The following is a 27,027-nucleotide window of genomic DNA, read 5'->3' on the forward strand; positions in this document are numbered from 1 at the left end:
AGCCCTCCAAACCCAAGAGATGAGCCCAGAAAAGAGTCCCATGTGTCAGCTAGTGTTGATACTACGCTGCCTCCTCTCAAACACACGCTGATCAGTCTCACAACACTGCTTTCCAAACACCAATCAGAGTGAACCAAATCAAAACAATGCAAAGATAGCTATCTGAAACACTGGAAAGAAGAAACTAAAACCCAATGCAGACTCACATTTTTTATTTAGTGCTAAACAAAGACTATGAATTGGAAGAATATCTCCTTACCATCAGAGACAGAAAGCAGAGACAGATCCTAAGCCAGTATAAGCTCGGTGAAAACAAACTGGCAATCAAACGAGAAAGACACAACAAGGCATGGCAACGTAAAGAAAGCCCGACATGTGATTACTGTTTGATAGGTAAGGTTGAAACAGAAACAGAGATGTATTTTCCTCCTGAAGTGTAAAAAAATTTAGTGAGGTAAGGAACACTTCCTTTAACCAATTCCAAATATAAATAGACATTTCAAAGGAGAAGGACAAGGCACATCTTCCACACATGCACATATGCATATAATTATATATTAATTATATGTGTTTATTTAAAAACTGCCATGCCAATAAAATAACTTTGAATTGCTGAATTTGAACTAAATATAAATGCTGAATGTACTAGAAAAATAATAAATCAATAGAAACTTGTTAACTTGGTTACATTATTTTCTTTATTCCAATGGTGGATTCAGACCATCCTTAATGCATTACTCAATAACTCGAGGAGTCGTCTGAATTTAATCGAATAACTAATATTTCCATATGTGCAAAATTTGTCTTTTAGGAAAAAAAAATTGTTGTTGTTGTCTTACAATATCAAAAGTTCAGCGAAAGGGGAGACTTGTGTGGGCCACTGCTTTACAGACAAACGTCCACTTAGAAAGCATCAAATTGATCACATTTAACAATGTTATTTTTCTAAGTCAGAATAACTGCAGCTGAACTCCTGTATATCTATGGTGCTATAAAATACCTACACTAAAGTGGAAGACGGTGATGACACACAATTTTGCCCCACTGTCAGAAGCTTTTTCCAGCGTGCTTGTTATCCTCTGTCTCTTCATTCAAGTATCACAGATACAGGAGAGCAGAATGCGTTATCACCTTTGCTCTGTAATTGCGCTGCGAAACAGATTTTCTCTGACTGATTCATCAAACTTGTTATCGAAGGTGACACAACTCCAACCCCACCCATTACACCCCATTTGCACTCTGTTCTGTTACAGGTAGAGTTAACAGCAAGAAATTACGGGGATGATTTTGAAGCAGCGAGAGGAAAAGTGGTGAACTTTTGAACAATTTTTAACAAATTTCTAATGATTTGACTTCCAAACTTGCCTATGGCTGCTACAAGACTCCTCTAACACCTACCCTGGGCTGTCTGCGAGTTATAAGTACATTTTGGCTTCATGAATGTGTAACTAGGCTTGAGATTTGGGAAGCTTAAGAAAGTGAAACATGATTAAAGTAAGTCTGTTATGGTGCTTCATCGCTTTAAGATTTTATCTGTAGCGTACACAATAGCGCGAGTCACTTTTATTATCTCAAAATACATCTTTCTTTTTTTCAGGGGGAATGTTGGACGCTCAGGAGGAATATAGTCAGGTCTTCATGCATAATGGTCAATGTGGTGGTGTGAATAGAAGCAGGAACGTCTTTAATCTGCAGTCGAGCAGAACAAATAAATAAACGGAGTGAAATAACAGACGTACAGAGAGAAAGATGTGAGAAATGTTTTGTTATTGCTCAGTAATTTATAGGCAAACTGCAAGACAACTGTATTTGGGTAAAATTATATTTTGATGAAACTGAGCGGTAAAGCATTTCCCAAAACATAATAAAGTTTTGCAGATTAAACTTGAAACACACCGTAACAAACACTGTTTTCCTTTATCTGGTATGCAGGACGTTTGCCTGTGTGTCGGTCTTCTATCGGACATTTAAAATTAGATATAACCTTTAGCACAATCTCACATTGTGTTCCTTTTTTTATTTATTTTTAGACAGCTGTAATGTAACAGTTATCTCACTTCAGATAGAGATAATGTTACTGAAGCTCTACTATTTGTCAATTGGCTGGCTGTACAGCCATTTCTGTGTAATGCAGTCGATGATAAATCAACTGTGCTGTGAACCAAAATACAGATATTTCAAATGCAATGTAACCTAACCTGTAGAGTTCAATGCATCAGTCTTATATAAATACTTAGCCAGCGTGTGCTTTACAGAGGACAACAATAAGCGCACATTTTCACAGTTGGAGCACAAATCCTCATCTTGAAGAACAGACTACAACAACACACAGAATTGCTGAACCATATGTAGTCAAATCTAAACAGCATGGCTTACTTATATTTGATTATATTGTAAAATACACTGAATATGTTTCAATGTGTTACAGTCCTAGCCTGTCAGCTCCATCTCTGGCAGCCACATGACAATTTTGTGGCAAGTATCCTTTTAGTTTTTAATCATTATAGAGGCAGTTTGTGATCGTCTGTGCACGTCTATGCTTGGCTGTTTTTCGCTGCTTCACAAAAAAAAAAAAGAGCCATTTTAATACAAAGCCATTAAAACTTCAGTTTTCAGTTGCTGCACGGTCCCATTCCTCCAAAATTACATCATGATTACATCTTTTTCATTGTCCACTAGGGTGAATGCACTAGAGTCTTCAACTGTGAGACGACTGAAGAGATGTACTGAATGCTAAGTCAGAGCCTGGGTTACAATCTGAACAGGAAAAAAGCAAAAACAACCAAAGAGACAATAACAACTTCATGACACTTTTGCAATCACAAAAAAATACACTTAGTAAGAGAAGAAGGGGCAGAGTAATGAGGTCTGTTTTCTCAACAACTTATCCATCTTAGGGTTGTGGGGCGAGCTGGGAGCCTGTTCCAGCTGAAATATGTTCATAGTTGGTCCACTTTAAATAAGAAATCACTTTGAACAACAAAAAATATCTGATTTATTTTGTAGTACTTGCATAAATGTTGTTCAAGGTTAGATAGCCTAAACCTTTGAATGTCTGTGTTTTAACCTCCAAATTGCTTGCTACAATCAGATACAAACAGTACAGTAATTAGGTGTTATTGTGCTTCACAGTAGCTGATTTGTGTTGTTTTTTTTTTTTAACTGTGCTTTGATAAGCGTAGTATAGGACAGTCTGATTATGGCAGTAGGGGAGCAACACAAACAGGCCCTGCTACTTGCTTCTCTGCAATTTCTTCAACAGATCAGATCAGAAGAATGAGGTGTGCTTGTGGCAGAAGAGCAACACATTGGTTTCCGAGAGCTGTAGTGGCGACTATTTTTTTGTGCGCATAAAACAAAACAACAATAAAAAGTATGTAAAAGGGCATGAAAAGCTGATAAATTTAGCATCAAAGTCGCTAAGTTGGCAGCAATGAGGTGAACTGAAGTGTGAAGATCACTGCTGTGAGCGAGAGGGATGTCATTCGCCCAAGCTGAGATGGTAATTATTTCCACATTTTGGAAAAACGAATATCCACATCTCACGAGTGAAAAACACATGCCAAACCAACAAAGGAATATCTGGATAGTCAAAAACAGATTCGTCAAGCTTTACATGAAACTACTCTCACCCTGACAACACATTATTAGCAAAACATGAGCAAAAACATGCTTGTCAGAATGAAACATTGGTTAGAGAAGGCAAATGAAGTGAAAATGGAATATGTTTTATTTAAACTGTAGTAACTCGGGTTGTATAATCACATTACAATTATCAATCTTCAAAACCTCCAAAAGCAAGTCAGCTTTTATTTGTTTAAATGAAGATAATCAAAAAACAGCAATTTTAGGCAGTTTCGACAATTACAAAAACACCAAAACTTATGATTATCATGATTATGATTATTACCCACTGAGGAAACAGTTACCCCTTTCATATCACATTAAACTAAAGGGTTTTTTTTGTTTTTGTTTCTTTGTTTTTTGTTTTTTTTGGGGGGGGGTTAATGGCGCTATAAGCTCTATTCGCTGCTCTGTTTTTTTGTCATTGGTTTTCACTTGCTGTCAAATCCATTCATTTTGAAAGTTTGACATTGGTAGTCTCATCCAGTGACCGATCTGTCTGTGTTCTGTGAGCCAATCAAGTCTCCAGCCTCTGTTCTTTAAATGAATTGTCTGTCACTGTCACTTTGTCTCTCATGCTGTCTGTCATGTATCCCTCCTCCTTCCCATCCCCGCTTCATCCAGGTTATTCAGCGCGCTCTTCCCATGTCTCCATTCGCCATTCAGCCTTTCGCTCACTACATAAGGGATTCTGTTTGATGTCATTTCTTATCACACCATAACCACCAAAAATATCTAAATTTTGCACGTTCATCTGTTTTCATCTCTTTATCAGTTTTTTTTTTCTACCAAATGCTGTTTCCTTTTTAAAGTTCAGTCTCTATTACCAGTTACAGAAAAGCTACTTTACTGTATAATCACTGCATTAACTGAATGCTGAATTGACTGATTCCGGATCTAATAAAAAAATTTAAATTTTATGAAAAACTCAAAATATATAGCACAAATGTTGCTTCCTTGCAGCCCACAAGGTCTTGAACAGCATACTCTGCAAAGTTCAGTGTGCACACAGGCACAATCCACATCCACGGTTATTTCACAACTGCAATCACACCACTTAGAAATGTGATGCTGTTGCTACAAGTACATAGCTTGTTGCCACCAGTAGGTTCAATTATAGAGGTAAGCCAAATGGCTAGGCCATTCAAATAGCCTAGAGCACAACAATCCACAGAGAGAGGAAAACACAGCTAGTCCATCTTCGCAATTTGCTTTCCTTTTATGAAAGGCCATCAGCTCCTAGGAGATTAGCGTGGGGAAAGTGAGACTTGCCAGTAAATCAGTTGGGAGAAAGGGGATTACTTTGGGGGATGCAGTTAATCCAACTGGTAGAAACTGGAGAAGAGAGGAAAAGGTAGGGATCGAGATGGCGAGAAAAAACAGGAAGCGATAAAATAAATAAATAAATAAGGTGCCAATAAATAAACTTGATTTACATGAATTGAACAGAGTCACGTGGTGGTTTGTCACTCACAGTTAGTCAAAGTCCACCATTCTACATTTTAAATGTTTCATTAAGGCCTGAATTTTGTAATCAGAACAATTTAGCAAACTAGCATGAGTAGAATTAACTTAAATTTCAATTGGATTGAAAAAAATAAAAGAATCCATCCATCCCATTTTTTCATTGAGATCTGTATTGTAGGGGCCTGGAACCAATCCCAGCTGACATTTAACGATGTCATTAATTGTTTTCTATTTTTAGCCAATTAAATGTGAACCTGTATACTGACTGTCCAGCCAGACCAATGAAGCGTGTAATGTTTCTATAGAGCCTGCACAAGACTGATTCAGCTAAGACTCTATTGAATGGTACTGGTAATTTATCATAATTTATTCATTTGTTTCTCTTTAAATTTGATATTTCTGATTTGTCAAAATTTCATCATTATCACATCTCCAAAAGATAAAATAAAAAAATTTAATAAAATTCCTTAGCCTTTGGTCACACCATCATCATGCTCTTGTCAATTCACTGGAACATCTTGCTCCTTGAAAAAAAAGCCAGACAGTATGGAGAGCAATGAGTAGTCCTGTGTGTCAGGAAATAAGACTGGCTCCAAGTATTAAACTGACTATGGTGTGTCCAGGGAGCAGGATCAGGCCTGTATAAAGACGGTTCACCCAAACTCTGGGCTCCACTGGACTCTTCATCTACCCCTAGTACAGCCATTCACCATGACTAAACAGACCAACAACTCTGCTTTCAAGTGTATTTAATGGGTCACATCTTGAAAATTAGGATTTCTAAAGCACTATTCACCACCCATGGTCTGCTGTTTTCTTTAATACGGTCTATGGGAAGCTTAATTTGCACAGCAGAATTATATTTAAATATGCTTCTAGTTTCCATTGGACTGTATCTAGAGGCTATGGCATCAGTATGTCCAAACAGCCCAAACAACAACTTAAATCACATAAATGATTGAAATAAACGCCTGCTAAAAGCCTTTAATCCTCTCTAACTTGTTAAGCCCTCTAACTTAATTAGCTGAATGAAAGGTAATGTCCCAGTAGTATTGCCCCTACATCACACCCACGTCCTTCATTAAATTACAGTCAGATGTTGGGCAAGACTGGGTAAAGCCTTCTTTTATGCCCCTGCCAAGGCACTGTAAGCCACAGAACTGGAGGTTAGTCAAGACTTTGTTTTCATAAGGAGTTGTTTCACAGTGTTACGTCTTTGCATCTGGACATACGGTAATTTAGCTTACATGAAAAATTTCCCCTGGGGAAGATTCATCTCATCTTATCTGTTTTGTGTTACTGAGCCAGCAAATGCAAAAGTATTTGGTAAGCAAGCTGATCCTCTAGGCAAGAATGCAGCAGTGGTCTGACCTCTATGGTCCGTGATCGACAGCAATTAAGTGGATCACCGGTTGTTTATGCCTGCCACATAATTAACCCCTGACCTTGGACACCCGTACTTTCTTGGAAGTAATCATGCTATTCGTAATAGTGGTTAGAGTTCCTCTGGGACAGGCTGCTGCTGATATCTTGTGATTCATAGCGGTGCTGTAAATGTTTGATCTGATACTGAAAATAGATTGCAATCGATGGGTGAAAAAAAAATTAGAAACCCCCCCAAAAACAAGCATATAACCAGTGTAGTAAAATACTAACGTCTTTAGTTAATGGGCTATGTACCAGTGAGGAAGTTACAAGAACAAGAATTTCATGTCTGATGATGATTATTTATAGTTTTCAGTTCTTTCAACTAAAGAACATACAGCAGCAACAGTAGATTATGTTATCATTCAGTGGCAAAGGTAGTTTATGTGATATTATATACGGCCCAGGTCAAGCCAGAAGCACAGCACTACTTCAGTTTTGATAAGAACAACATATCTCATGCTGCTCTTGCAATCATGCAATGGTCTTGTTTACTTCTTTTGTGAAAATACATGTATCCCATCTCCCACACGGTTGTTTTAATGTTATGCATCTGCTCATATCTCAGAGGAAAAAATACACCACCCATTGAGCTTTAAGTGCAGATTTAAGGCTTAGTTGTTATGCCAATTATAAAATCTAAATGCATGATAATATTTTTCTGCCTGCATTTCAACCTAGAGGTCTTGATTAAATAAGCTTTAGCATATACTCAGAAACATTATACATTTATGCACATATTGTAAATACAGTAGTTATGTAGAACTTTTTCTTTTTGTGAATTTTTTGGTGGAAACTTCTATAATCCTTTTGTGCCAACAGGTCTCCAGAAATGCATCTTTGTATATGGACCGTCATCTTTGGATGTTGGGTTTGCAAAGTCCCAGTCTGGTGAAATGTGTCTAGTCTATGCTACATGAAGCAAAGACAAGCCCTGTCTCTCCAAGTTGAGTCAGCGATAGAAGACAGAACAAGGAAGTGCCTGTCTCCACTGTCAGTCTTGTGCTGTCAGTCTATCCTTTCCTTAGTCATGTGAAGTGACTATCACCACAAAAGGCAGAATTTCTATTAAGGGTCTGATGAAGTCAGTCAACCAGTTAAAAGAGAAACTTCATCCGATGCATCTGTGAAACGTGTAGTCGCAGTAATATAGTTGAGATTCTGTTATTCGATTCTCAGCAGCATACCGGTTTTATTGATGACTAACAAACTTCTCATCTCATCCCAGCTTGTTTTCACAGTGGTGCACATGTGGCGTATGTGTCAGGGGAGATGATGATGCATGAAGCTGTGAATGCAGGATTAAGAATAGTGTATTCCAAGGACATGCTTTTTGAAGTGGGATTAGCCTACTGAGAAGTTATTCACAGCAGCACTCCAGAAGCCCTGGAAAAGGTGTCTTAGGATGCACTGCAGAGGTTTAAGTATCTGAGAAGCAAAACACTCATCATTTTGAAGATATGCAGACTGGGGGGGCTCTGCCGAAGCTGGGATGTGCAGAATGTGAAGAGCCCTCAGCCTGGAGGAAGAATGACACTCAGAGTAAGGCCTTAAGTGTCATTTTAAGCTTACAGATGGAGCCTCCACAGCAGATGTGTGAAGGGAATACTGATGAAATTTGGAACAAAAGAGTCTGATCCAAAAGCTCCTTAATGTTACTCAGGTACACTTGATAGAATGCTTAAATGACATGAACGGAAAAGGTAAAAGGAGATGATGGGCAAAGAGGGAAAATCAGAAGAGACATCTACTCTTACAAGGCTACTTTCTGTTCTTATATCTACTTACAAGGTCACAAAAATACTACAAAAGCTCTTAATACAGAACAAATAAAAATGAAGTGGGAACTGGTGATATCTACCTAACTGGACTACTCATACTCAGTTTCATGTATTATGGATTTCTTCAAAATCAATAAAACAACAGCCAATTTCTCTCCATGAAAAATATAAATTAATACATAAATAAAGGCAGCGTGTGGCATTATTGCAAAGTGGAAACATTTAAGAACGACTGCAACTCAACCACGCAGTGTCAGACCACATAAAGTTACAGATGACGTTCACCAAATGGTGAGAGGAAATGTTGATGAAAGTGGTTAATGCTCTGCTGACTCAATAAGTGCAGAGTTCCAAACCTCCTTTGGGATTAACATCAGCTGGGAGCTTTGTTGTGTAGTTTTCCATGGCTGTTTGTGAGCCGTACATCACCTTATCTAAGATGGTCTGGTGTAAAGCCACCGGTGGACTCTGGACCAGTGGAGTGACAATTCATGTTTCTCTATCCATCAGTCTAAAAGACAAGTCTGGGTTTGGTGAATGCCAGGGAAACATTATTTGCCTGACAGCATTGTGCAGATTGTAACATTTGGTGTATTAGAGATAATCCTATTGGGATGTTTTTCTAAGATTGGCCTGGAGCCCCTTAGTTCCAGTGAAAGGAAATCTTAATTCTTCAGCTTACCACAGCATTTTGGACAATCTCATGCTTTCAACTTTGTGGGAACAATTTGGGGAAAGCCCTTTTCTGTTTGAGCATGACTGTGCCCCAGTGCGCAAAGCAAAGTACATAAAAGTGTGGTTGGATGAGTTTGGTGTAGAACTTGGCTGCCCAATACGGAGCCCTAACCCCAACCCCATAAGAAAAATGTGATAAACTAGTAATGAGACTGTGAGCTAGGCTCTCTTGTCCAACATCAACTCTATATTATTGGCTATGAGTTTAGAATCATGGGTTATCCAAGCTCCGGTGGGTGCCCAGTCCTTTTGTGTATTTCTAAACCTAAAGTGATACGTAAGCTAGTACAACAACACAGAATGTGCTTAAAAAAAAAAAATCAAAAATCATAACCAGCGGTAACAATCCAGAGGAGCACAGGCAGCAAGACAAACAATCCAGCTGGGGAGCAGGCAGAAGGGGAAGTCTACAAACTGACCGAATGTCACAGACAAAAAAAAAAAAAAAAAAAAAAAAAAAAAATCACACTAGGGGAAAAAAGACATAACAATATTGAAAAGCTTGTCAAACAGGACAACCTCACAGTAAAGTTGAGGCCCCTGGGGTGAATGAGTGACTGACTGGACACAAGGATGTAATAACCAGATAGACAAAAGGTGCAGAAGAAAACAGAGGGAAGACTAACCAAGGTGAGGGCGAACAACCTAAACTGAATGAAAACAACAATTCAAATTCTGACACAGGCTTGCTGACTGTGGTGAAGCAATTTTTCAGTTTCTTTAGTAATGGCTGTCACATCTGACAGTCAGTGAACAACGATGGTCAATGACAATGTCCGTTAGCCAAACCCTCTTTTTAACATCACTGACAACCTCAATTCTTTAAGATATAAAGACAAATTACTGTGCTGATTTCCAGCTCCACTGGAGTAGCTTTGAGTGATTACCAACTGCCACTCAGTTCATCCTGCCTAAAACAACTCCTCTCCCTTTGAGCTCCCTGTTTTTTTTAATTGGCTGCCCCTCTCCTGACAGTGCTTGTGAGCACTGTTGCTATGAAGGTGAGGGAAAAAAAAGTGTTAAGCCAATAAAACAGGATTTCTCTTTTTGTAATAGAAAATTGCAAATTGTCATATTCCTACAGTGCACACATGTATAAGCCATCTCACCCAGAATATAAGAATGGACAGCACAAACCGAGTAAGGCCATGGCCATAAAATTATTAGTGCATTGAGGCTCTTTGGCTCATTGAGATACTAGACATCCCGAGGCTTTCAGCATATATATTCCCCATTAACTGACAAATTTAGCTTTGCATAGTCGCATTTAACACATCTCAGATTTTTAAAATATATCTAACTAAAAAGTGTTCAGAAATGAAAAAGTAATTTCTTCCTCTTTGCTGAATAAGCTGATTCAAGGTCAAAATGTATCTCTTATTTGCTGCTTTCAAAGAATTCAGCAGCATTGTATTACCCAGCTTTTTATCTCACTGCAGACATTAAAACTATATTTGAACCATTTCTGTCGCTATCTAAAATTTGGTCGGCCTTCTTTTTCAAATGTCAGGTCCATTCTGCTGTCCTACACGACAACAATTTCTTGGTGCGTGTCCAAGTCCTATTTTCCTTGTGGTAGTGGCACAACATCCTATATCCCATGCAGAGATAAGCAGTAACGCATTACTTGTAACGCGTTACTGTAATCTGATTACTTTTTTCGAGTAACAAGTAAAGTAAGGGATTACTATTGCAAAAACGGTAATTAGATTACCGTTACTTTCCCGTAGGAACGCTGCGTTACTAAAACTGATTTTTTGCGAGAATGTCTCACGACAGTGACGTAAGCGAGTGCGCCGTTAGTGACAACAGCTGTGTGCAGATCAACAATGGATCACATATCGAGTGCGGGAGAGAGTATGAGCGTGTAGCGTTTAAAGCGTGGAAGTACTGACCTTACTTTGAGTTTGATTCCATAAAAAGTGACAAAAACATTAGCGTCCATCGTGCGTGGGAAGAAAACGTCTTTTTACAGCGAAAAAAAACCCCCTAAACTTCCAAGCAAGCACCGAGTGCGCAACGACGTAATGGGAAATTCACAGAGAAACTCGCGGATTCTTCAACTGACCGCGGCACACCTGCACCAGGGTAAACCTCCGCCTACAGCAGTCCTGCTTTACAGGTGAAAATAGAGCAACAGGACCGCTGAGTCTTTGACTTTATTTTCTCCTGTGTTTTACTTGCATCTATTTGAAAGAGTGAGTGTAAACACAAAAAAATATTTTATTTTATGTGCTGGAATGTGCAGAAAATAGGTTTAAATGTTAAACTAATTTATTCAAGTCAGAGAATGGTGCATATAATTAAATTTTTGCTTGATGCATAAAGTTAAAAGATTAAAACTGATAAAACAAGTTAAAAAAAAAGACTTTTCCATTTGATTACATTTTGTATGATGGATTATGTAGAAAAAGTAGAACTGGGCTGAAAGATCTTTCGCTTTATCACCTCTTCAGGTTGCAAATCGTGTTTTTAAAAAGTAATGAAGTAACTAAGTAATTAATTACTTTTGAAAATAAGTAATCAGTAAAGTAACGGGATTACTTTTTACAGGTCAGGAGGCCGGCCGGGCGGGAGGCACCGGCGGCGGCGTAGTTCAGGGGGCCGTCCATGACGGCAACAACGTCCAGGACGAGCAGGCCGGACAGGACGAGCAGGACCAGACGGCATGGGGACCTCAGGCACAGACGAAGCTGAACACTCAGAGGCCGGACCAGGCGGAGCTGCAGAGGCTGCAGGCGGAGTGGATGTTGAGGTTGCAGGCGGTGGAGCCGGTGGTGGCTGAATGGCCTCGCCAGAACCATCAGCAGACACTGGGATGTGCTGGCTGGGTCCGGCTGAAGCGGTTCCTCGGACCCTTCAGCGGAGGCAGGTTGCTGGACGGGCCCCTCGGACCCTCCAGCGGAGGCAGGTTGCTGGACGGATGACTGAGGAGAGGAGTGACGGTGGCGTCGCTTCCTTCTAGACGAGGGAACAGGAACCGGTGGAGAAATGGAGACCTCCTCCTCATCCTCCGACCACACAGCCGCCAGGAAAAAGGCAGGCGAATGGACAGGCGAGCAAGGTCCCGGCTGGTGTGAGGAAGGAGAGGAAGCCTGTAGTGGCGATGAGGCAGAGTGTGCGTTGTCCTGGGGCGGCGGTGGGGAAGATGTAGTGAGTGAGAGAGCAAGCTCACCAGGCCTGACTTGCTCTCTCCAGGCAGTTATGGTGTTCCCCAACTCAGTGTCCTTAGCAAACTGGCTAAGCCGGGGGTTATATCGAATGATAGCCTCCACCGCACTCAGCCCAACTGCCATGGTCCTTAAATCCGGGGACTGGGCGATGCGGTCGAGCAGGCTCACCATCCGCTCCATCTCAGTGTTGTACTGGTCGCGATCTTCTGTTAAGTGACGGCTGTGTGCAGACAGGAATAGGACCCAAGGTGCAGACTCCAGAGACAAACTTAAACCGAAACAGCTTTAATGCTGAACTCAAACATAACATAACTGGAAAAAATCAAAATAAACTACCACCGGCAGACTGACAAAACACACAGCAAAATAAACGGTAGATCACGACCCAGACACAGAGAAACACAGGGCTTAAATACACAGAGGGAGCAATCAGGTAATGGATAACAGGAGGGAAACACAGCTGGGGCAAATCAGGCCTAACGAGACAAGGGGAAGCGAAACCAGATACATTAACATCAGACATGGACTTTCAAAATAAAACAGGAAACATGACACAGACTGAACTAAAGACACAGACTCGCACGCACTGCAACAGAGGGAACAGAGACGTGGGACTAGGGCAGACACAGACACTGACTGGACACGGGGATATAGCAACTAAGGATACACAGAGACGCGAACTAGACAAGGGAATACAGCTGACAGGGGAGACAGAGCAACTAGAAAAGACAGAGACATAAACCATAAGACAGAACTCAAAGAAACCAAAGACTAGAAATTATAAATAATATAATAAACTCAAAAACCATGGGTCAACGACCCAGGCATCCTAACATACGCTGGTGGTGTTATTACTATTGTCACTACCCCACTTGGCTCCTTTAATGCAAATACACATTTCTTATTTTCTTTGCTTTTTGTTTTAAGATTAATCATGGATTATTATCATCATCATCATCATCATCATATGCCAAACTATTATTTTAATGGAAACATGACTGTTTCTGGCAAATGTCTCAGTTATTAGTTATTGTGATATTTGAAAAATAAAACATGCCAAGAAAAATTTTAGATGATTACCAAACTCATCTGGGAATCATGCCTGTTCTAAATGTTGCGCCACTCTCTAAGGAAAACAATTGGTAGAAGAAGCAGAATTAATGAACACTGGACCTTGGATATAATACTGTTATAACAGTGATTTTTTTTAACTTACTTATTTTCTTACTTAATTATGCTTTGTTTGTTTTTTACATTGTAAAATAGAAAAAAGTCCAGTGAATGACCAACATCTACCTGGGTGAAATGAAAGCATTTATAAAATAGTGAAAGGCACTTCCAGCTTTGTGGATAAGTGCTTTCTACGGAGCCCCGCAGGGGACATGGGAGAAAAAAAATTAAGACGGACTTTTGCGAGATCTCGCAAAACTAACTCGGGATCTCGCAAAAGTTTTGCGAGATCTCGCAAAACAAACTCGGGATCTCGCAAAAGTTTTGCGAGATCTCGCAAAACTAACTCGGGATCTCGCAAAAGTTTTGCGAGATCTCGCAAAAGTCCGTCTTAATTTCTTTTTCTCCCATGTCCCCTCCGTAGCTTTCAACAGAGAGAAATTTGACACTAATATTTTTGACTTATTTGAATTTTGACCCTTTTCTGACATAATTATGTCTCTAACACAACCATGATTGCTTTACTAAAAAACATTACCACTGTCATTTATTCATTTAACATCATCAAAAAGAAATACATCACGATATCACCATGTTATGGTTTAAATGCTCCACATTCTCATGACCATGAATGTAATATCTTTTATGTGTCACACTGAATGAACTCCACCTGCAGGAAAATAACACTGACACTGATTTGGCCCACACTGACCATCCTGAAATAATGCAGCTCTAGTCAAGCACAACATTTATCAGTGTTTTGTTTGGGCTGGCACTGGCAGCCAAAAGCCCTGGGTAGAATGGAGTCTGACTATTTTCGCCATCTGGGATTTGGAATTGCATCTCTATTTATGCTTTGGCCAACCGCCAACATGGCCCATCTTTACTGCAGAGGCCAGGAGGCGCCAACGCAGCTCAACTGACTGAGGGGGCCTCACACAATTAGGCCCTGGTAACAACTCGTTCACTAACAACTCCTCTACAGGAACGATAAACCAGGTGAATGCGTGCACAGCGCTGCAAACAAAGATAATAGAAATGCCAAAACACCTTTGCAGCTTTACTCATCTCATTATTTTTCACCTGTTTCTTTTCATAACATCCACAGATCACATTTCCAAGGCTGGTTTTTTTCGTAGTTTTGTTTCCTTCTTCACATTTTCTCATTTAATCTCAATCCACTAAGTTAAGAAAATACAGGCCCTGACAAACCCATCCTGAGCTTTCAAAGCAGTGAAATGCTCTATCAGTACTGTTAAAGGAGATGTAACCAACTGTAGGTCACCAGCAGATCTTCCGGGCTTCAGTTACCCTGGTAACCCTCTGATGTATTTACCACCTTGTCTTATATGAATCAGCAGCATCCTTTCCACTCATTGGTAGTCGCTTCAGTTATTCATCTGCACGTTGAGAAACGTTTAACTCGGGACCTGCCAGCTTCACATCGCCAGCAGGTATTTCCCCTGTTGTCACATGAAGTTGAAGAATGTCACTGTGCATCGCGTCTTGTGTGGATGCCCCTGATGGTCGGCAGATTTTGTAGATTCTTCAGCTTTTTATGTATTTACTATGTTTTGTTAAGTTGTAACTTCAGTTTTATTTAATGTACAGTTTGTTTTTGTACTGTCTGTACTGATTCGAATACCATTTTTTTTTTTTTACTTTGTGAGTAATGCTTGTAAAAAGTGACATAAAGAACTGCCAAAGTGACAGGAAACACTAGAAGGTTATGTTTCTCTTACAGCACTGCACTTCAGGCCACTAGTCTGACCATTTTACAAAGCTTCACCTTCCTCAAGGCATTCTGTGCAATTATATTTTGTTTTAACAGCAATGTTATGCTGTACTGTAATTTTGCTGGCAAAGCACCAGCTTGCTAACAAGGACAGGTCATTTTACTCAAAATATATTTCTACAGGAATTTTAATTTCAAAGGATCTGCAGAAGTGATTGCTCACTGAAGACATGTGGGCGAGGTGAGGTATCACAATTATATGATTTCAGGCCATGGTGCTAAATATGTATAGTATAAAAATGTCCATAAAACATAACAAGGATCAGGGGCCAAAAATATGTGGCGTCTAGCGCTATTCTATGTATTCAATAAACCTGAGGAAAAACAGCTGTCAGTTTGATCTACCACGCAGGCAACTCCACCTTAAAGGCTAAGTAAAATACTGGTGTCAGAGGCACAGAAAAAGCGCTCCTAAACACCTTGATTCTAGCTTGTTTCCCCAGCTTGTTATCCAAACTGCCCTCTGACAGAGGCGAGATAGGGTCAGCTCCTCCAGGAATGAAGAGACGGAGACAGCAGGATACCCAAGGAAATAGACATTTGAAGTACAAGGCTCATCTTTGGCCGGGTTTCCCTCTTTGTGAAAGCATGCCGACACACAACCACAACACACACAGACACACAACAGAGTATAGACTCAATAAAAGCCAACCAGAAAGGTATATACATTTTTTGTGCTTTTTTTGTTGGCTCTTATTAGAGTATAGTTTACAAAACTGCAAAGTGTGTTATATGTGTTCCACTTTATGACTTGACTTGTCTACTATCTGCCTGTCTGTCTAATACTTATTGAGGATTCAGTCCACTAACAATGAAAAGTCCCCAAAGAATCACTCACTTTTACTATAAAGAGAAAAAGACAATAAAATAAAATCAAGTCATACAAACAAAAGGCTTTGGCAGTCAAAACATAGTCAATACATATTGATTTCTGGGGGTAGGTGTACAAGAAATTAATTCACCCAGTTTCTGAGAATCACTGCTCTTGTGTAGCAAAACTATCTTTCCACTCACCTACATGTTCTTTACAAACAGAGGACCCTTGAGGGAAACCAAAGGGAGACACAAATGGTATTAACCTTCAACAAAGTAACGTTATAAAACTGAGACTTAAATTAGATGCAACGTCAGGAGTTACCCAAAGAATGGTGAAAATAGCTTCTACTACAAAAGCATTAATGTGTATGTAAAGACGGTTGCATCACATAAAACGATGCCCTACTCATGTTCAATGTCCTGCAAAATACAAATGAAGGGGAGTAGTTTTGTCACTATCACTGGTGTTACTGTTATTACGGCGATGAAGACACAAATGGGTTTTGGTTTTATCACGCGCACACACATGTAATGAACTGTGCAGCTCCCACAGACTATCTATAGACTAGATTAACTCCAAAAACCCATACAGGGAGTGATTCCTTTAGAGAGCCCACGGTTAGCTCAGACATCTACTCATTTCATTTTCATTTCACAGAGTAAAGACCTTTTTCTTTTCTAAATGTCTCAATCTTTTCAACCAAACCCTGTGCGTAGGGCTTGGAAGCAAATCTGCCGTACGTAACAACCACCAATTGCTCAATCATGGTGCACCATTGTGGAATATTACTGTTGAGTTACAATACTCACACTGTAGCCCAAAAACAGTAATGGAAGAGAATGTGTGTATTTATTTATTGTAAAAGCTGGAATAGCACCAATGCAAAATGACAGAAAAATGTAAACTCACAAATGCTGTTGTAAAGTTAGAGGTTGAAAAACTGACACATTGAAACAAATGTACACATGTAAATTCTTATTAACCTATGAATCCTCTCAGTTATTATTCCTACAGCTTTTTTCCAAATTGTTATTTGGAACCAGAAAGCAAATAAAAACTGTCAGTAACACACACACTACTCAAACTGGGTGAGAGTTTCCACCAACTCTGGATTTGACTGAAGCCTCCTCACATGCCAAGTGTAACCTCATTATAAAGCAGGAGACGAATGCCTTATCTCAACAGTGGAAATAATCACACATCTGTCAAGTAAGCTATTGTTGGTTATATTACAAAAATGACACACATCTGCTTCTAGTACGCCATTTACACAGAAACCCCATGAGTGGCTTATTCACCAGGAGCCCATCAGCCACTCTGAAGAAGCCACTGTCACACTCAGCAAGTCCAAGACAGCTAGTCTGCTACAGGCAACACACACACACACACACACACACACACACACACACACACACACTCTCATGGTTCCATCATTTCAGGACATTACACTAACTTACAGTCATATTCTGTAGACTTAGCCTATCCATAAGCAGTTCCCTGATGCTAACAATAACCTAAAAATAAAACTACCCAAGCCTTAAACCAAGTCCTTAATAACCCCATGCAATGAGTTTGATTCTAGGTATTTGCCTTTTAAACTCTAAAAGTAAAGCTGATGCCACAATGGGATTATGTAAAACACATTTATACTGCTAAATAATAATAATGGATTGGATTTATATAGCGCTTTTCAAGGCACCCAAAGCGCTTTACAATGCCACTATTCATTCACCCTCACATTCATACACTGGTGGAGACAGCTACAGTTGTAGCCACAGCTGCCCTGGGGCAGACTGACAGAAGCGAGGCTGCCATATCGCGCCATCGGCCCCTCTGGCCAACACCAGTAGGCAAGGAGGGTAAAGTGTCTTGCCCAAGGACACAACGACCAGGACAGAGAGCCCAGGGATCGAACCGGCGACCTTCCGGTTACAGATGTGATTCCCAACCCCCTGAGCCACGGTCGCCCCTACAGCTAAACACACGCACTACTTGTGTATGGCATGCTAACATAAAAACTGTATTTTATTCTTTGGTTTATTTTTCCTTTACTGGTTGCTTCCCTCCCTCAAGAACAATATAGTGGACACAGGTAAGACGATACAGACATTCTCTTTTGCTTTCAAATTTCATACAATCTACCATTTTAGATGTTCATCTGTATTTATTCACACAGAAGAAAAAGAACATAGAAGACATCACAATGTTGGATTTACTGACACCAGTTATTGAAGTCTGTAAAGAGGAATTCTACTGTTTGATGCTTAAAGGAAAAAAAAAGACCAAATGTGCAGTAAGCCGAAACAAAACGATTGCTGGCCCACAGGCAGAGCAATCTTTTTATTTTGATCTACAGGCACGCTCTTTGCTGATCATCGGCGTCTGTCGGTTTGGCTCTGTGCTTGTGGTCACTTCTTTGAATGTCTGCTGGACATACAGACCCTTCCCCCAGGATCCTCTACACTCATCTCGGCCTGTAAACGCAGCTTTCCAGCCACAGACTGTGAGCAGTGGGTGGGCTGTGAGACTGAATGTAATGTTGAGACGGTGTCAGGAAATGGCAGCGTTTCCCACACAGCTCTGTATCGCAGCAATCTAACAACAGGGAGAAGCTCGAAGCTGGAGGTGTTCACAGTGGTTCTGAAGCCACTTTATAGTAGTAGGATACATTGTTTTCGAGATCTTTGATACAATGATGAAATTTGGGAAGACAGAAAAACGTAACTTTATTGGCATATTGACAAGCAGACTGGAATAAAGCGTCACAAATGTCTTGCCTTCGTCCTTTGAACACATATACAAGTTTTAGTGAGAAAAACAAAGTGGTGCTACAAGTTAGTCATGCTAATTTATTCATATAAAAATAACTGCAGTGCAGATTAGCATAATTTCAGTGAAATTTCAAGCATGTTGTAACACTGAGGCTGTTAAGACGAAACCAATTTATAGCTACAAGTACAGACCTCGGGCACTGTGACTAAATCCATGCCTCTGTTTATTTTGAAAACAGATGAACTTTCTATGGACAAAGTACTTTTTCAACAAACTTTTTCACTGACTTAAGTTGCACTTAAATCTATCATAATCCATTTAACTAAGCCTGCCCTGAAAACACTTATTTTTTTAGACTCGAAGTGCAAATCTGCCCTTAAACATAATTCAGCTATACTGCTTATATGATCTAAGACAGTAAGTGGATTTCTGCATGCGACCGACTTTCCCCTGGAGCGATAAACAAAATAGCAACTGTACTTTGTGAAGCTGATTTTGTGGACGCAGAGACAATTTGGAGCATCATTTGCTGGAAATATGGGCCTATTTGCTGGTTAGAAGTGTTTCTATTTGATAAAATAAAATCCACTGTGGACAAAAAACATATGCACAGTCCACGTGTTCGACACTCGTACCTCTCCCGGGAGTCCCAGCAGTGACGGCGTTAACATTATTGATGAGGTGTAAAGCCTATTAATGATGTGATGCTTGCTCGAAACTTGAATAAAAGTTTCCTTTTATTTGAATAAAACATGTGTGTGAGCATCTAGCAACTTTGACATGCAGAGTTAAAGAGGCAGGGATCAAACCGCTAACCTCCTGATTATTAGACAGCCTGTTCTACCTCCTGAGCCACAGCTGGCTGATCCTTTTTATTCCAATATCTCTTAAAAAACATTATGCTGGTTGTTTAATCCTGAGTGTGATGCTCAGGTTGTGTTTATCATTTAAACACAGCCACAAAAGGCTAAGGAAGTCTTCGTGTGTCATTCTGATGTTTGCTGAAGTCACTTTAATAGTGCAGCCTCACAATTTGAAGGAGATAACAGCTGCTTCAATCTTGGCGAGAGCCCACCAGACCTGCTCTGCCTCACTTTACTGTACTCTCTCAGTGCTCTCTACAGGAGGCTTTCTATTTTCCCCTCTCTGCCATCACAAAATGCTGTAGATGTGCATTTACAGGCTCACCTCCCGCGATGCCAAGGCAGGTAACTGGAGTGCTGCTAAGGTGAAGGGGTGCTGTGCTGTAGCTGACAAGCACAAGCTGTTGTTGTAGTCAAATAACCACTGTCATTTACTCATTCATGCTGCCTCGGGTTTTAGTGCTGTTATCTTAGGCAGTAAATTGAGCACAAAAAAACAGACAAGGGTGAAAAAGTCACATCTTCGTTTTTCTTTTTGGAAAATCAAACTGGAAAGGTGGAGAGCCTGAGGACGGACACACAAGAATCACACAACAAACGAATAAGTAATGATCTCCGGATGCCTCCTCATTCGCTCCGAAATACACTAATCAGGTCAATAAATAGGCTACAAGACATACCATGCAGAGGGAGTTATGGAGTCTCTTTTTTTCTTCATGTGCTGATGAAAGTCAGTCTTCGTTCAGCCCCATGGTGAACTAACTAACAGTAATGGTTCCCTGTGGCTTTACATCAGGCCACAGCCATAAACAGTGGCTGATTATTTTGTGGCAAGAGGTTTGCGAGGTGGCGGGTCTAGGATTATAGGAATACGATACATGGACAAATGAAGGGGTTGAATAAAAATAACTAAAGCTTTTCACAATTTTTTCCACCAATCAATCCGGATCTGTTGGTGTCTTATAGAAAGAAAGGAAAGAAAGCCAAAGAAACATATTGATCCACGAGCACGAGGTGGCAACTATTGAAAGGACCTGCAGGCTATGAAAGATTGGAGGAAGATCGAATGAGAAAGAGAGCACTTGCCATCTAAGAGACAGTTTAGCCCAATTACTCTGTTAATTCTTTTATCTTTCTTTTTTAAACAGGGTCTTTATTCAGTACATTTCTGCTTGAAAAGCACTTTATCTACTGCCTTTAACTTTGGATTTTTCAAAAGCAGGCATCACTGCATCACATCAAATGATTGTTTTAGTAAACTAAAGATAAAACATGTATGTTACGCATGACTTTCTCACAACTTTCTTAGAGCAGGAATAAAAATGCCTACAGTTTATACAACATTTGTCCTTGACAGACTGAGAACGTGTGCTCTAAAAATGATCTGCAACCTCATGACGTCTGAGGCAATCAGTCCCAATCTTCACACTGTGACAGCTCATTACGGCGCTTGGCTACTTGCCCAATAAGGCTGCATTTGTTCTCCTGTCACCACAGGGACATGACGCCACACTATCTGAAAGATGAATGACTTTGTGATGATAATGACTATAATAATAAAAGCAATGACACTAACCAAAGGAAAGCCACGGCTTTCAGACGAGATTGAGACAGACTAAGAATTGCTTTAAAACCCAACTTAATGCAATCACAATAAAATTCACCTCCTCTTTGACAGGCCAGAGACAAAATACTCTATCTTTTACTTTCATATGACGTGGCTGAGTGAAATCAAGCTTGTCAAACGTTGTGTTAACTGCACAGTTAGTGTGCCAGCACGCTGCCATCACCTTCAGCAGTGATACTTGAACATCTGACCTGAATGTGAAAATCTCATCACCTCGGGAAGAGTCGAAAACATCTAAGTTCTAAAAATAAGAAATGTAATTAAAAAAAAAAAAGCAAATTTGTCTGAAAAACTTGGAGTTGCCTCTGTGCAACTATTTCTCTTCCATTTTTGGTCATAATAAATAAAACATTACTTTATTTTAGTCATTAGAAGTCCACAAAGGAGGCTTATCTAGGATATGCTCATTGGCTGCAGACTTGTGACTTAGAACCAATGAGTGCGCAGATTGACCCCTCATCCTCGCATCCAGTTTCAAAACGCCAACGACTGTGAAAATGCTTTTCTCAAGGCTTCAAAATGGGACAAACCAAATGTCACAAGTGATAAAAGCTGTCACTGCTAACATTTAGCATGTAGAAATAGTTTCCAAAGAGCACCCACTCTTTACGCTACCTGCACTGCAATGTTTCTGCCACAAAAACTGTTGAGCCCAGTGGCTGCGAGAAGAAGCGTGGGGGGCATAACACTGAATAATGTAACATAATCACCTCGTTATGAAGCCGTGTGGCACAAACAGAATAACCGCACAAAGAGAAAAGCTACAACGGCAAGAAAGCACTAAAAGGTTAACTACATTTTCATACAATAATGGATGACTTAGCCTACCATAATTAATTTTCTTTTTTTAATATGTAATCAACAGGAACAGCAGACTAATACGATATGTCAGCTTAACAGTAGCTTTAAATTAAAACTTCTGTCTATTAAAATATCCCCTGTGCTTAGGCAAAGGTAATACAATCAATTTATTTTATTATCGCTTTATAGCTATCTACCAAACTAGTGACTAGGGGATCTCCCATCTGTTCATCTTTCCTTAACTGCTAGTTCAATTTACAGTCAAGACTCTGGCTACAACCTAGACGGGTCACCGGTCGATCAGAGGGTCAACACAGAGACACAGACAAACGTTTAGTCTCATATCCACACCTAACAATTAATCTAGCATGTCTTTGAACTGGCTGAGGGCAAACCTAACTCAACATAATAAGTCACCGGTTAACCAGGAGGTTTGGAACCAATAACCTTTTTTCTGTGAGGCAACAGTTTTAACCAGTGAACTAACCCAGTATCAAATACTGCATTTTTCCCCTTCACTACATTAACTGTGAATAACTCAAACTTTCTGATAAAACTGTCCACCAGTAATGAAAATGTTTCATACATTTTCCAAATTGTGAAGGTGCACGATATACCTTTCAGCTTATCGTGCATTAAAGCCAGTATCTTACCATTATTAAGCCAGCTAAACTGTCATTATACGTGTCGCTTTATAATTTAATTGCAGGAATTACCCAGAAACAGATTTGCTTATTAATGTCTCCCTCCTGTCTCTCTGCCATTCAGACGATGTCCATGAGTAAAATTGGCAGACTTTAATGTGTATTCAGACTGTATCGAATCAGTTTCCCACCACCCCAGGGCATAATAGGAAACAATAACTGAATTATGACATGAATGATAGCCAATTGCTCGCAGTTCAGGCTGGAGACAAACACGATGACATAACATTGATCTACTGACTCCTTCCATTTCCTTTTCTGTTTTATGCCTGACACTGACCAGTGCAGCATAAAAAACAATTTCTTTTATGAGTTAAAAAAAACCCCACATTTCTGTCTTTTTTAACCTTGGCGCACATTTTTTGTTAGGCGTTGGTTAACATCTCTCCATGCTCTCTCTCTCTCTCTACAAATCCTCTCTCTTACAAACTAAGAAGGAGCCATCACGCCACACGGTTTGCACCATGATACATTAAAGCCATTACTTACAAGCACACCGGCAGTGAAGGACAACTGTGTTATGCAGGCTAATACAATGCTCAGCCAAGCACACGCAGAGGCAGGAAAGCCACAGAACTTGGCCTATATATCATACTGCGGGATTTAGCAAGATTTTGGCACACACAGAGAAAGCTATATGCTATGTCTAAATCACGGGAGTCAATCGAAAAGTGAAAATGTAAAGGTGTGCATTAATTGTCTGGTGACACAATTATTATGTCCATCAATTTATTTTCTTTTGCTTATACAATTTAGGGTCACAATTGTGCTGGTGCTAATCCCAGCTGCTATAGGACAATAGTTGGGGTACATGGTAGACAGGCTGTCAACCTACTGACGGCTAACAGAGAGACAGAAAGACATTCACAGATACAGAAAGTTTAGAATCATCAATCAGCCTAATGCACATTTAGTTGTACTAATTCGTTTGTACCCCTCAGGTATAAAAAGCCGATGGGGTATTGTCACCCTGCCTGAGGGGCAGGTGGGCGCGCAGTGTGGACACTGAAATGGGATAACTCGAGAACGAAGTGAGTGAAAGAGTTTCAAATTGACACAACTGTGCATCTACAAAAACATCTTGAATGTGGGAAAATCTCAGTGACCTCAGACTCAGGGACAAGAGGTAAGGTTTTCTGAAAATCTTGTGAGTGCGATAACGCAAGAAGGACGTCACTTGGGATTTTTTTTAAATTGATACGATTGATGCAGCTCCTAAAAATCTCAGACAAGTGTGAATCCTCACTCAGAGTGACTGAGTTCAAGGTCGGAGGTCAACGTTTCTGAAAATTACCTTTCTAACTAATACAATAGGCACATCTACTAGGCGGCTGAGGGGTAGCACCCGTGGCCACTAGTTCTATTGTTTGAAAGTATTTAGTTTTAGTTCTGTTTTTATTTAGTTTAACAAAATTTATTTTTCTAGGTTTTTAGTTTATTCTTTGTGGGTTCTGTCCTCCAAGGTTAACTAGTAATAAACGTAAACAAAACGTCCTAACGCTTCACAGAAGGGCCTTAGCTGGCCATTTGCTTTAAACTCAGGACCTTCTTGCTGTGAGGCAACGGTGCTAACCAACACACCACCATGCTACCTCACATCTGTTATGTATGACTTTTCATTTTCAAATAAATAGTCTAATTTGCTCAGCTTTAGCGGTCCTGTTTAATAACAGACTATTTTTGTAAGAGCAGCTACAAGTATTATTAACATTTTTGTTATTAAATTGACTGCAAAAACTGCTGAGACTACCAAGAATACTTAAAGTGAAACAGACTCATTCTTTCAGAACAGATATTGGATTCAAACAATAGCTGAATGAAGCTTTGAAACGTGAATTGATGCATGTTGCTGTTCAAAGAAAAATAATTATATATCTGACTTGCTCGGTCTCAATAATAGTTTAAGGATCGATAGTGTTGGTCACACCCAAATGTGCTTGTACCCCATGATTGCAGTCATTACCCTTGTCCCCATATTCCAGGTGCTAGTTTAAGAGTTCAAAAGGTCAGTTCCTAAGACAGCATAAATTGTGCATGGGATGAGAACAGTGTTCCCAGTCTAACATACTGTCGAGAGTTATCTCACAGGCAGCACAAACCCTCTGACACCAACCTTTATTAAGAGCATGCTCAACAAAAGGAAGCAAGCTCAGCGCTTCCTTTCTCTCCTGAACTCACTATCATTTTGCTGAACTCGTCCTTTCACCAGGAATTTACTTTTTGTCAGCTTTTCAACATCTGTTCACTGCTCAAGGTTATTATTTGACTCCTGTTAGAAAATCGTTATGATCAAACAGACCAATCATTCTTCCTGGTAATGCCATAAAAGAGACACAGAGGCCTTGCAAACCTTTTGACTTTATATTAAGTTCCGTAATCGTTCGAGACACTTTAAATAAGGGACAGGGAAGAGGCTGGTCCTTACTGTGTTGGCAGTGAACTCCACTGAAACCTGGTAGACACTTGCACACATAACCAATGAAGGTATCACCCCTGTAGGTCTCACTGATCTCACACGTTCCTCTGTTGTGGCAAGGGTTTGGATGGCAAGGACCTGCACAGAAAAAAGAAAACAGACACCGATGATGGGGGTGGCTTTTTTAAAAAAAATTTTTAACTGTACACACAAGAGCAAATTGCAGCTGATAATATTCCACAGTAATTTTGGTATATGATACAAAAGTGTACTTAGACATCGTTATCCAGCCAGTAGTCTAATAAACTAAACAATGGGTGTCCCATTAAACACATCTACAGTTTTTAATAGCACACAATAACACACAAAGTTTTAATACATAAGGTATTCTGGGAGACATTGTGAGGTGGTGTTTAAGTAAAACTGCTTGACAGGAGAAACTGAGGATGAAAGGAGTGTCGGGAGAGTCTGTCTTTCAGTGACTGCTGCTGGTGTCTGTTGTCTAGAGGGCGGCCCAAGGCACCGTCTAGAAATCACTGAATGTGTCCCCTCCAGGAAGGCAACGCTTCATTCTCACAGTGCTAAGCGAAAAGCACAGACTAGCTGCAAGGTAAAATGGAGCACCACCATCTATGCACTGAAATGTACCCACGGCGTCACCCACACATACGTACACACACAGATCCTCACACAAATAAGTCGAGTTTTGACTAAGCAGTTACTTAAATTTGAAACAAGATTATTATTTTTTTTAATTAATGAAAAGTGGCCATTGTTGTGAACAATTCACCAGTTTTAAGAGTTTCTGTTCATGCGTCCCCCAAAATGGAGAATCGTTATTAATACTGTTCTGAATTCTGTACTCCACAGAGCAAAATAATAATCTCTGAAGAAGTGATTGCTCAAGTGATTGCCACTGTGAAAGTACTGCTGCTGTCCTGAATACTAGGGGCAGGCTAGCCAACCAGCAATTCTCTGAGGGTTTGAACAATATAAGGTGTAGTCTAAAGTTGTGAATGTGCTGCAGAATGGCCAGCACAAACGCACTGTCTTTAATAGTTATAAATATATTGGTGCAATAAACATTTTAAAAAGGTCACATGCTGTTCTTATTTTGCTCCAATGTATATTAAATTGTTAACTCCAATGACTGCAATGGCTTTTTTATTGAGATACTTGTTGCCCTTTGGTGTTCCAAAGCGCTTTTGTGACACAAAAGCATTACCAAAAGACAGCAACATCGTTTGAATTTCAGAAAATTGTAGCAAATTTACTCTACTAATAAACTGAGGCAATCCTTTTAGTCACTTCATTTGTATTGGAACGTACTGCTTTCTGCATAGTTTGCTTCAGTGGATGTTTTTATTGCTTTCAGTGCTGTGCAAATGACCTCCACCAATAAAATCTGTCCATTTGGTTGAAGTTATCCCATGTTGTGCACAGATAACCACAATTCAGCATTCCTACAGAAAATCAAATGCTTATGCTGTACCCTGTGTGAGGGTCAGTGCTGCTCAGAACACAAAAGGCTCCTATGAGCCAAACACTATTTTGCTAGGGAATTCATATTCATAGCCACAAATCACATGTATTCATGCTGTGTAAACAAAACCCCATTCATCATTACCATTGTTTTCTCATCAATACTTGGGTGCACAGAACACTGGGAAGCTTCGCCACTAGAGAATTCATGCTTTGGGATTTAAGCAAACAATAAAAAGAATTTCAATAAAACAAGCAAAAAAAAAAGAAAAAAAAGAAAACGCCTCAGAGTTACGCCGGTAATGATTAATAACTCTGTTGGAGCATGATTCTTTCCATGTTTGTTGCTGTTTTTTCTTTCTTCTTTTTGTTTTT

At 39.9% G+C, this 27,027-nt stretch overlaps 1 protein-coding gene across 2 annotated transcripts in view; it reads right to left on the reverse strand.

The window, feature by feature from the left end:
* The window catches only part of LOC120725939 (EGF-like repeat and discoidin I-like domain-containing protein 3), a 124,082-nt gene that overhangs the window by 56,803 nt on the left and 40,252 nt on the right, over positions 1–27,027 (reverse strand). For both annotated transcript variants that reach the window (XM_040019055.1, XM_040019053.1), the window contains exon 3: positions 25,180–25,308. In XM_040019055.1, the coding sequence (XP_039874989.1) occupies positions 25,180–25,308 (129 nt within the window). The remainder of the gene's footprint in view (positions 1–25,179; positions 25,309–27,027) is intronic.

This window comes from Simochromis diagramma, unplaced genomic scaffold, assembly GCF_900408965.1.
Source record: "Simochromis diagramma unplaced genomic scaffold, fSimDia1.1 OVJJ01000822.1, whole genome shotgun sequence".
NCBI classification, from domain to species: domain Eukaryota; kingdom Metazoa; phylum Chordata; class Actinopteri; order Cichliformes; family Cichlidae; genus Simochromis; species Simochromis diagramma.